The sequence below is a fragment of the Cervus elaphus genome, chromosome 10, assembly GCF_910594005.1.
Source record: "Cervus elaphus chromosome 10, mCerEla1.1, whole genome shotgun sequence".
In the NCBI taxonomy this organism is placed as follows: Eukaryota; Metazoa; Chordata; class Mammalia; order Artiodactyla; family Cervidae; genus Cervus; species Cervus elaphus.
In genome coordinates, this window is record NC_057824.1 from 36,458,106 (window position 1) to 36,470,334 (window position 12,229).

The 12,229-nt window shown below is 38.0% G+C and overlaps 1 protein-coding gene across 6 annotated transcripts in view; it reads left to right on the top strand.

Annotated features, from left to right (window-relative positions):
- TNRC6A (trinucleotide repeat containing adaptor 6A) overlaps positions 1-12,229 on the top strand; it is a 96,340-nt gene that overhangs the window by 43,774 nt on the left and 40,337 nt on the right. For 4 of the 6 annotated variants that reach the window (XR_006343093.1, XM_043914538.1, XM_043914539.1 and 1 more), the window contains exon 5: positions 6,890-7,282. The exons of the other annotated variants lie outside the window; for them this stretch is intronic. Coding sequence is in view for 3 of the 4 variants with exons in the window: in XM_043914538.1 (XP_043770473.1) it covers positions 6,890-7,282 (393 nt within the window). In the remaining variant the exon portion in view is untranslated. The remainder of the gene's footprint in view (positions 1-6,889; positions 7,283-12,229) is intronic. 6 annotated transcript variants of the gene reach the window in all.

A 12,229-nucleotide genomic window follows, 5' to 3' on the forward strand; every position in this document is an offset into this window, starting at 1 on the left:
AGGGCTAACTAGAGTGTCTTTTCCACATTAACAAGCATATTGACTAGGCTTGTCTTGTTTTCTGGATGTTGGCTCTAGGTCTCTTTTAGAGCAGGCGTTTGTGACCAGTGAGTTACTCAGCAGTGACTTAGCCAGTGACCATCACTGTCCTTAGTCTCTACTTCTCTTGATCACTCGGTCCTCCTTCATTGGTTCTTGAGTATCCCACCTCTTGAACGTTGATGTTGCAGCGTTTCATCCTCAGTATCATTCTGCGTTGTTCTTTGGATTCGGTCATCTCATATATGCTGACAGCTCTTAAGTTGTTGTTCAGCCAGTATTTCTTTACCGTCTGCTGTGTTTGGTTCTGGGAACACCAGTGGAGAAAGGAAGAAGAAATAAGAAACCTGTGCTTAAAGAGCACATTGCAGTGTAAGAGATGCCCCAGAGCTTCGTGGGAGTGGGGGGCATTGTCATACTGTACTTCTACTGTTGGCTGAGTCTGGGAGAGGGAGAAGCTGGCGGGCAACTGGTTGTTTCCTAGGAAAGGTGGTGGACAGAAATACTTTGAAGAAAGGAATGTCATAAAACAGCATGTTACCTTTTGGAACACTACAGACATTTGATGCAGAAGAGGAGATGTATGTGGATATAGCAGGGTTATGAATCTGGAAAAGTGGTTAACAGGGGCTGTGTTAAAGACTTTGCATTAATTCTGAGAGCACTTTAAAAATATGGATAAGATAGGGCAGAGGTTTGGTAAAAGAGTGAAAACAGTGTGGGGTGGGATCAACAGTTAAGAAGACCAATTGGGCTTTTGCATGATTGAATTGATGAGTCTAACCTATTCTAAGTCTTGCCATTTCTTATTTTACAGCTTCATAGCTTCTTTTTCTACCTGTATGTTGAAAGCTAAACCCATATTTTTAGTTCAGACTTTTACTGAATTCCAGAATCATCTTGCTTCCAATCAGTTAGCATTTCTATAGCAATGGTTTTCATAGTTTATCTGAGGACACATGAGAGGCTCCCTGAAGCTCTCTTGCGACCCACAAGGTTAAAACTGTTTCCGTGATAATAGAAAGACTTTATTTGTCTAGTTCACTTATTCTCTCATGAGTGTGTGGCGAAGTCTTCTAGAGGGTACATAATGTGCAAATCACGACCAAGTGGATGCAGAGGTGGTTGTGAGAATCCACCTGCCTTCTGTTAAGCCAGATGTTAAAGGGATTTGCAAAAATAAAAAACAATGCATGCTTTTTTTTTTTTTTTTCTTTTTTTGGGAAATAGTTTTTTTTTTTTCGAAAAAAGAACTTTTAATATAAAAAGGATTTTCCTAATGATTTAATAAATATTTTTTAAACTTCTTTAATTTTCTAGCATGGTAAATATCTATAGGTGTAACCCACATAAATGAAAGATTTTTGGTGTTCCATATTTTTTAAATTGTAAAGGGGTCTTGAACCAAAAAGTTCAAGAATGGTTGTCCTACAGTAATAAACCTAACAACAACAACAAAAACCAGTTAAACTCGTTCTTTCACACATACATCCCAGATTTAATTTTTTCTCTATTTCATATCTTTGTAAATGGTACCACTCTGTACTCAAATTCCAGGCCAGAAACCTGGGGTTCATCTACCTTTTTTACCTAAATGGTAATACTAATCACTAATGTTTATTGCATACTAACCATGTGCCAGATACAGTTTTTATTAATAATTCTTTACATCTATTATTGTGTTAAAGCCTCACAAAAACCCTACAGGTGTAGGTATTAATATTTACCTTTATTTTACAGATGAAGAAAAGGTACAGAGGGCATAGATACCTTGCCCATGGTCATGTAGCTCCCAAGTTTCAGAGCCAGAATTTGAATCCAGCCAGTCTTTTGAACCTGTACTTCTTTGTTCTGTAACAGTTTATATAGGACAGATACATGTTTCTTGAGGACTTTATTTACACACACACTCCCTGTTAAGTCATCTGGGCCAGGTGCTTTTTTAGAGGCAGATCTTGGAGGATCTTTTAATGCCTTCCCCCGTTATTACACCATAGGATCTAATACTCCTCTGTGAGCTCATTTTGGGAAACTACATTTTGTAGAGCAGAGGCTGGAAAACTATATCCTGCAGGCCAAATCTGGCCCACTGCCCGCTTCTTTATGTGAAGTTTTGTTGGAACACAGTCACACCCATTCATTCACGTGCTGTCTGGAGCTGGTTTTTGTGCTACAGCAGCGAGTTGAGTGGTTGTAACAGAGGCTGTACGGCCTGGAAAGCCTAAAATGTTTACTGTCTGACCCTCTACAGAAAAGGTTTGCCAAGCCATTAGTCGGGTTTTCTGTTTTATTGGTGTATATTACACATAGTATCTTGTCTTTACAGTCTCTCTATATATGAAGTTATGTGTTTTTCCCCCGGTACTATTTATATTTCTTCTTTTATTTCCCCCATTGTTTGGGATTACTAAAATTTTGTCTGATGTATTAGTGTTAGTGTTGGTATTCAATCTTATGCTGTGCCCTATAACAATTTGAATAGCTTTTGATTTAGAGATATGTTTTGTAACAGTGTGCTAGCTTTTTAAAAAATGAAGTATGCATGGTAGTTTTGATCAAACTATCTGATCCTGATGGATGATTTAATAATTTCATTTCTTTTGTGCTAATTAGTCTATTTTTTCTGCCTCTTCTGGAATCTTGTGGTAAATAATTCCCTCCTCTAGTTTTTCTAATTATTTATAAGTTGAGCCTAAAGAAATATCTTAATTTTAGAAATCATCTCATTTTTTACATTTTTAAAAAATTAGGTTAACTGATTGTTTACTTTTTTCATAGAATCATGCCTTGGATTTATTGGTTTACTGTTTTGCATTTCAAAAAACTTACTGAGTCAACAGTGTAAAATATTTCAGATCAAAATGTAAAATTATAGCATATATTGTTTATAGTCTTTTAAAAATATTTGTGTCATATATTTAAATCTTTATTTGCTTATTGATTCACATTAAAAGTCATTGGTTTCTGTTTTTACTGATTTCTTACCTCTTCTTTTTGTTGGATTTTTAACTTGAGTTTTTTTCTTCACATTCTCATTCCCTGGGTTAGTCATGTCTTAAAATTTATTGTGTGTATTGTTTTCATGATTTTTTTTTTTTTTTTGATAGCTCTAGAGTCCTGGTATTTATTTCCTCTTCAACTCAAGATTTATTTGAATAAGGCAGTTTTAGTTGCTCGTTTTTCTAGTGTGATTACATTGTAGTCCAGAAGTATCACCTGTATTATTCCTACTTTTTATAATTCATTGATATTTTCTTTAGTGCTGAATGGTATGTGTATGCACTTCCTATTTCATGAGTAATTGTCAAAAAAGGTGTTAACCTGATTTCAAGGTGCATGGTTTTGCCTTTTTTTTTTCCCCCAGTTTTTCTTTTCTGTCTCCACTTGGTTTACATTTTTTGATATTAAGATTTGATATATAAAGGTTCTTAGCTGGTTATTTCTTTTTAGTTGGTTTCTTTATCAATATGCAAAATCTTTATAATGCTTTCCCTTTGAATTTTTAAAGTCTGCTTTCATCTAAATTTTGTTAGCACTTCTTGTTAGTGTATCTGTCTCTGTACTTTTTTCCACCGGTTTTCCTGAATTGTTTTGTTTCAGGAGTGATTTTTGCAAAGTGTATTCCTTAAGTTTGTTTTTTCTTTTCTTAACCCTTTTTATGGTCTTTATTAACTAGTTAATTTAACCATTCACATTTTTATTGTGATTATAGATATTTTGAGGCTTATGCTTGGCATTTCATTTTGTATTTCATGTTAAGCACAATTTTAAAATAATTCTCTTTATTGCATTTTCTGTGTCTATTGAATGGTTTTGTCATTTTTCCCTCTTCTGATGGTCTACATATTTACTGACATAATTAATCTGAACTTTACACGTAGACAGTAGCCAAAATCACTCATATTTATTTCTGTTACCCAGCAGCTCCACCCATACCCTGGCACACCTACATGCACTATTAGCTCCTTTATTCTTTACTGAGACATCCCATGTTTACATCTGAGATTTTACTTCAGATTATTTAGTTTTATAGTCAGTAGTTACGTCTCAATGTTTTTTGCTGGCGTCACTGAAGTTTTCTGGCCCTAGAGACTAGCATCTATCATTTCAGCCTCTTTTTCTTATGGCACTTTACTGATGAAAAATACAGGAGTTCTTTGAATTTTTGAGGTAAGTGTGGGGTGCCGGGTGGCCAGTGTAATACTGCCTCTGAACTCCCGCTCACTTCTGCAGTAGCATTAGGGTTCTTGTACATGTCTTCATGTCAGTTATCTTCTGCTTTCTTGAATGTATTAAAGAATACTTCCCTGTTGCTATCTCACATAAATAACATCTTGTTTGGGTATTAAATTGTTTTCACAGTCTTTTCCCTTTAGGAATAAAGTGGTGGACAAACTTACTTTTTAGCAGTGGGTAACTGTAAAACTTTAAGGTTACATTCAATTGCCAGATACCATACTGAGCTCAATACTCGGCATGTAAAAGCGGATTTAAGAGTTTTTATGTGCCTTATAATATCATAATTAATATATATTTGATCCTCTTGGTTTCAGATATATTTTAGAATATTCTAGTTCCTTATTTTCCTCACGACAAAGGAATATACATTATTGTTAATATTCTAAGAGCATTAACTTGTTTAGTGGGACAAAATTTTCATACATCAAGTAATTAGACTTAGAATACACTGGGCCCAAATTGTTAATAAGAGGCTTTTCAGTCATCAAAAATAGATGGACTTTGAAGCAATAGTTGGAATATTTGTAACCTAAGGAATTCCTCCTAAACTACAGTTTTTTTGTATTACTTTAGAGAAGTCGAAGTCAGATTTTTAAAAAATAAGAGGTCAAGATCATATATTAGTGTAAGTATCAGTAATATAAACTAAATCCTCCAGCTGTTCAGAGAAAGAAGACAATAGTGAGGCTAGACCATTGAATGAGAAGCAGCTGTAGATCTGAGGGCTTGTAAGAGGAAGTTGAGTGACTTGGAAACAGTTTAGGTAACCAGTGCTTTATCACAGAATCATATACATTGTAGGCATTTGATGAATCTTTCTTTTATTTGGGCTGCAGTAATGGCTTCTGTTTACTGAGTGTTTACATTATGCTAGGTATTAGACCAGCACTGTCTATATCATAGACAAGGAAAAAGATACAGAAATAACCTAGCTCGTGAGTGGTGAGGCTGTTTTAGTTTTAGGCCTGTTGCTCTTAACTCTTGAAGTTTTCTCAGTGTCCTCACCAATCACATGGACATGAATCACTGTTTATTTGACAGTGGCATCTGCAAAGCTGATTAAATTGCTACAAATATATAAAGTGGTATTGTGCCAGTCATTAAAAAATAGACACTAGGTATAGGCATTTTATTGCAGATTTGGTTCCAAGCCACTGTGGTAAAGTAAATATTGCAATAAAGCAAGTCACAAATTTTTTGGTTTCCTAGTGCATATAAAAGTTATGCTTACTCTGTCCTATAGTCTAAGATATTTAGTAGTATTATATCTTTAAAGAGTGTACATACCTTAATTTAAAAATAATTTATTGCTTTAAAAGTGCTAATCATTAGCTGAGCCATTGCGGGTCCCAATCTTTTTGCAGCAGTAACATCGAAGATCACTGATCTTAGTTCATCATAACAAATATAATAATAATGAAAACGTTGGAAATAACTGTGAGAATGACCAAAGGGTGAAACAGACTGACAAAGTGAGCAGATGCTGTTGGAAAAAAAAATGCCGCCAAGAGACTTGCTTGATGCAGGGTTGCCACACACTTTTCGTACAAACATGCAGTATCTTTGAAGTGTGATAATGCAAAGCACAGTAAACCAGGGTGTGCTGCCTCGCCTTATGTTTGGTGCTCTGTAAACATTATTAACATACTCAACCTTAGGATAGCTCTCTGAGAATAGGTGTTACGCTGTTTCACAGAGGAGACCACAGGCTCGGGTTTACACAGCTTGTCCAGGGACACAGTTTTTTAAAGGCAGCACTGGGATTGAAACCTGTGGCTGTCTGGCACCAAAAGTTCATAGACCGTGCTGCCTCTCTCTAGTTTTAGAGATTGGGTATATTTTCCCTGGCTTAGAGGATTTCTACCAGTTTACTTATTTAATCTCTTTTAGGAGTCCAAAAATTCACTGTCGTTTCCAACTGTTTGTACAGTAGACAGATTGTTGTTTCTCCAATTTGCTTAAGCAAGCATATTCAAATTATTTCTCTAGTTTAGGTTAGTCTCACAGATTTCATCGTATGATCTTTGCATTTTGTCCCTCTTCTGAATTTTTCTTATTTGATTCAGATTTTACATTTTAATAACAAAAAACAATGTTAACTTTGTCTTTTTGTAAGGGAACTAGCAGGATTATTTTCTGCCCTTACTCTTGTGTTATCTTTCAAAGATGAAAACTAGAGATCAAACACATTAAGAATGAGGCAAATTCAGAACAGTCACACGGGACTTGAGGATTCATTAGGGATTACCAAAACTTTGTCATCTTTGTTCTTTTAGTTACTGTGAGTTAGAGAGTTGTATGATCAGTGCTTGTTCTCTAATCAGAGATAACAAGGGAGAGAGGTGGTGAGCTGAGCTGTCATCCAAGACAGGGAATGCTGATAGCTGTCCATTCCTTTATCGGATAGGTAGGTAGCTGAAGTCAAAACCTGATGCTTGGCAGTGATCCTTCCCGAGAAAACTTGAGCCCGTGAATGAAGATACCCCTGCACACATAAAGAGCCTGTTCCTTTAGGATTGTTTTCCTTGGGGCCTTTTTGCTTAGATGGCTTGCAATGGAGGTACACTTTACTGGCTAATCTTTTCCACCCCTTTTCTTTTGTTGGGATTAGTGCCAGAACAGATAAAGCCCAGTGTAAGCCAGCCTCAGCCTGCCAACTCTAATAACGGCACTTCCACAGCAACCAGCACTAATAATAATGCCAAGCGAGCCACAGCCAACAATCAGCAGCCGCAGCCGCAGCCACAGCCGCAGCAGCAACCGCAGCAGCCGCCGCAGCCGCAGCCGCCACCACAGGCCTTGCCTCGGTACCCCCGGGAAGTTCCACCTCGATTTCGCCACCAGGAGCATAAGCAGCTTCTAAAGAGGGGTCAGCATTTTCCCGTCATAGCAGCAAACCTGGGATCTGCTGTTAAAGTGTTAAGCAGCCAGTCAGAAAGCAGTGCTTTAACAAATCAACAGCCACAAAATAACGGAGAGGTGCAGATCAGCAAAAACCAGTCAGGTGAGAGAAGGCATTTCTTACGAGACTCCAACTATCATCGTTAGCAGTGTAGCAAGTTTATAAATTCATGCCTATTTGGTGATGTATTTGTATTCATCAGTATCTGGGTTGTAAAGTAAGAATTCTATGCAGGAACTTGTGAATGGGGAATCTTAAAATGTTTCCTGTAAGTTAACTATCACTCTCCCTTCAGATCTTAACCCATTTTAGTAAACGCTTATAGAGCTAAAGTTACATGCTAACCAGTTGTGCATATTAACTACATTTAATCCTCAACAACCCAGTGAGGTGTCAGCTGTTCTTACCTCTGCTTTTCAGTAGAGGAAACTGAGGCACCAAGACAAGAATGACCTGAGATCAGTTACCACGTGTGGTAAAAAAAGACCACCACCCATGAAAGTTCTGTTCGGAGCACATGCATTTGGTTATTATCCCAGAATGGCTTTCTCAGCTCATTAATGATGGTGAGGCAGAAAATAAGTCCAGTATGTGATTACAGTCTTCTCAGAGTCCAGTTTATTTCCCTGTGTTCTGATGATTGGTTTGTCCATTCATTTATTGAACTGTTTTGATGCTTTTATCCCAAGCCATGTAGAGAATTGAGGATAATCAAGGTTCCCACACATGAAAGCAGTAGCAGACCAGTAAGCAGCCCGAGTCTCTGGAGCCAAATGGACCTGGTTTTTTAAGCCCTGGTTCCACAATATACCAGCATGTGACCTTAGCAGGTCACTTAATTGCTCCGTGTGTCCGAGTCTCATCTGAGTAGCCTTTCCTAACTGTCCCAGGTAGAGTTGCTCACTTTCTGCCTCTGTGCTCTCTTCCATGGCAGGAACTGCTCTGTACTTTATCATCCAGTATTTCACAGCTAATAAGTAGCAGAGCCGGCACTCACACTGAGATCTGTCTGACTCCAAAGCTGTGCACGTAGCAACCATGCGGTGCTTTGGCAGCCTACTGGATGTGGTAGGTGAGGAGGCAGAGGACACATGTGTGATTTTCTGGCATAGGTAATTAGAGAAGCGAGTTATTGGAAAGGATACAAACTTAAATCATCAGCCTGAGTTAATACTTACCCCTACACACTTACCACTGTGTGAGCTTGGCCAAATGACTTATCAGACCGCCTTTGCTAATCTGTGAAGTGTAGCGCCCAGTCTATAAGGTTGCCTTGAGGATTGTGCTATGTGACATGTTAGCAGCTAGTTTAGGGTCAGATATTTAGGCACTGAATGAATTATCTTCCCTGAGACTTTTCTAGAAGGACCTGTGCTTTTCAGGAGGAAGAGTCTGGTTGAGACATGTTACATCTGATGTCAAGCAATTAATAATTTGATTTGAAGTTCCTCTAAGAAGTCAGGTTGGAGGCAGTTGTACTGAGTCATCAGCGTCATTGTGGTTAAGACCTCGGAGAGATGATTTATGCAGCAAATTCTTGAGTACCTACTGCAGGCTAAGCAATGGTGGCATATTTAACAAACAGGAAAGTGGGATAGTAACTTTAGGAAATACATGTTGAATATGCTTTTTTCAGTTGGGGACATGAAAGAGCAAAGCTGTTTTTGAAGTGGAAACAATGGGAGTACAAGAATTTTCTCAAAGATTGGTATGGGTCAAGAAACCCAAAAGTGTTATGGGTATACATTCAGGTGAAAAGAAGCCTAAGATGTGGACATAGGAAGAAGTCTTCAAAAAAGGGGGGCTGAGAAGGAAAGATATCCCGCCTGTTTCTAAAACAAGTTCACAAAGGTGGACAGTGTTAATGTGGAGACTTAAGATGGAAACAAGATGGGTACAGCAATCTGACTAAAATTTAGAATTAAATCCCCAGACAGAATGCAGAAGATGCAAGCAAAGCATTCTTCAAGGGAACCAGACTTGTGCTTTTGTCTTTTTTTAAACATTTGTGAATCCCCCTTTACCAGCATAGTTTCATATTTATGTTAAAATATTTTTTGTAGGTGCTGCTAGAAATGATAATAGAAACATAATGGAGCGTTGGGTATCTGTTTATTAGAGAGGACTTCTTAGGTCAGTCCTGGCTCCTGAAGGGCCAATAATAAATAATAGTGACAGTAATAATATAGTGATAACCCTTAGGGGATGCTTGTGACCCACACACTGTTTTAACATGTTTAATTTTCATTTTACAGATTAGAAAATAGCCTAGTGATCAATGAAGAGCAGTGTACTGGACAGCATAAATAGCATGAACGATAGCCGAGAAACCTGATAATTGCGTGTTGTGAAATTATAAGTAGTTCAGAAATGTGGGAACACATCCTTAACTGTCTGCGTCTATTTGTATTTGACCTTTTTAGTTTTCTGACCAGAGAGAGGTGATGGAGTAGATTTGACATTTAAATTGATACATACAGTAGCACACAGAAATTTACCTAAAAGTTTACATAGTAAAGATGAGGAGTGCTGGATACACTTGCCTTGGCTTCACGGAATGCATTTCTCATTTATTCACTGCAGTGAAGCGGAGGGCTAGTGTCTAATCTAAATTAGAGGTCACACAACTAAATCCTTCATAGGCTTACAGGTAAGTAGAGTGAAGGATGAAAAGAAGTCACGGCAACTGTGACCAATGTTAATTTTAAGTTTCTTTTGAGCCCTGCGCTGGTCAAACCACACAGCTCTGCAGGTGGAGTTGCCAGTTTGTGGCTGGGCCATGCACACTTAGTGATGGTTTCAGTCATCACTCTCGCGGTGATTTCTTAAAGCCTTAAGGTGTAAGACCCTACTACTCCCCAAATAACCCTTGAATCTGGGGGGACTACTGTGCTTTACCAGGGCTGGTGGCAGTGTTGTTCTTGTGGGCCAGAGTGTCCCAGGTCACATTTTATCATCAGCCGACATGACACATTCAGAAAAATTAAATATATCCATAAACACCCATGTACCCTCCACTGAAATCCAGCTGCTGTCAGTACATTATATGTACATACACATGCACGCATGTGCCTTAAGTTTCACTGCACTTCACCTTTATTACTTCTCCAGACAATTTTTTAAAGAATAAGGTAGTCTTCTATACAACTATGACACCACAGTCACCCTTAAGCAAAAGAGGGATATTTTCAGCAGTATCCTGTGATATGTAGTTTGTATTCAGAATTTTGCAGATGGTACCAAGAATGTGTTTTAGTTTATAGTGAGATGCAGCTTAGCACACATACACATACATATACATTTATATAAAATATAAAGCTTTCAAAACAACATTATGCCTTGCATATGAATGAATTCAAATATAGCATTTTGTTTGGTTACTTCTCAGTTACCTACTGTGGGAGAAATGAGATATAATCAAGAGAAAGTACACAGGGGTTTTCTATTATGTTAGTAGTATATTTCCTAAGGTGAGGGGTATGTGAGTGTTTTTGTATTAATGCTATAGATTTTCCTGTGTTTCTTTCTTTCTTTCTTTTTAAGAAACTTAAAGAAATGTGAAGTATAATGGTGAATTACTAAAAATTGGGGCTGTTTTAATGAAAAACTGTTAATATTAAAGTTACCAGAAATGTTTAAAGGTTAAAATACTGTCCATCTACCTGTGCTCAACTGTCTTTTTTTAGTGCAGTAAATGTACATCCTTGCTGTCCTGTGACTTCTTGCTCTAAGTGTGTCCCATGGTCTGTAAACATGTTTAAGTCTTTATAATCTTTAAAAGAAATTCCTTTAAACTCCCATTCTCTTGGGATTATTGTAGAATTTCTCTCTACTTTCTTTTAGAGTTCTTAAAAAAATAATCTATACTTGGACTCTCTAATACATTGCTTCAGTCCTCTGTCATCTGGCTTCTGCTCACTTGATTAAAATAGCTCTTGCTAAGGTCACTGATCTGAATGCCAAATCCAGACTTTTTTATTTTTAATTGTGGTTTAAAAAGCAGACTTACCAAAAAACCTCCAAAAAACCAGACTTACCCATTTTTATCTTAATAGATATCTACATTTTTTTTTTTAAATCATTGACCACGTTCTCCTTTTTAAAGCCCTTTCATTCTTTCATTTTCCTTTGACCAGTTTGCAGACTTTATTCCCTCCCATGGCTTTGTTTCATCTCTCTCCCCAGTTTTAGGTTTCATGTCTTCTGGATGTCTTCAGCTGATGTTGGGCCCTTCAGACTCAACATATTCAAAATTGAACTCAAATTATCTTGCCACATACTGGTTTTTCATTCTGGATCCCATTGCTCGAAAGGTTGGCACCCCCATTCATCCACTCACTCGTCTAGAAGTCTTAGAATCATGCTTCACTCTCCCTCTTCTTCATGTCTCACAGGCCACTGGTTTACCATGCCCGGCTGGCTTTAAGTCCAGAACAGCGCTTGGCTTTGCTCCCTCCTCTGCACTGCTCCCACCACTGACTCAGTTCAGACACGCAGCCTCTAGTCTAGAGCAGCAGCCCTGGGAGTGTCTTCTGTAGCTGTGTCCCACCACCCTCACCCCATCTCTCAGGCCAGGAACCAGTCAGAATCCCTGCGTTGCATCCGGTTGTGGTACTGCTTTTGTCTCTAACCGTCTAACCCAGGCTCTCAGGCTGTTTTTATGGGAGGCTGCTACACCTGTTCATTTACACGTTACCTATGGCTGCTTTCCAGCTGCTGCAGTAGAGCAGTCACCACAGAGACTATCTGGCTGGCAGAACCTAAAGTATTTGTTAGTTGGACCTTCGCAGAAAACCTTTGCCAGCCCCTGGACTAGAGATTAGAATAACTAAGGAAAACACTTTTCACTTTCTCACTCAAGTGCTATTTGAAATTGTGCCTCTAAAGTTCTCTCGTATTCCAAATGATAACATTTCATACTTCCTGGAAATGCTGTAAGGCCTTTCTTTCTGGTGAGATTCAAAGTCTTTAAGGCAGAAAGCATATGTTTGGCTATTTCATTTGTTACATGATACATATTTAACTTAGAAAAATGTATGAATTTTCCTG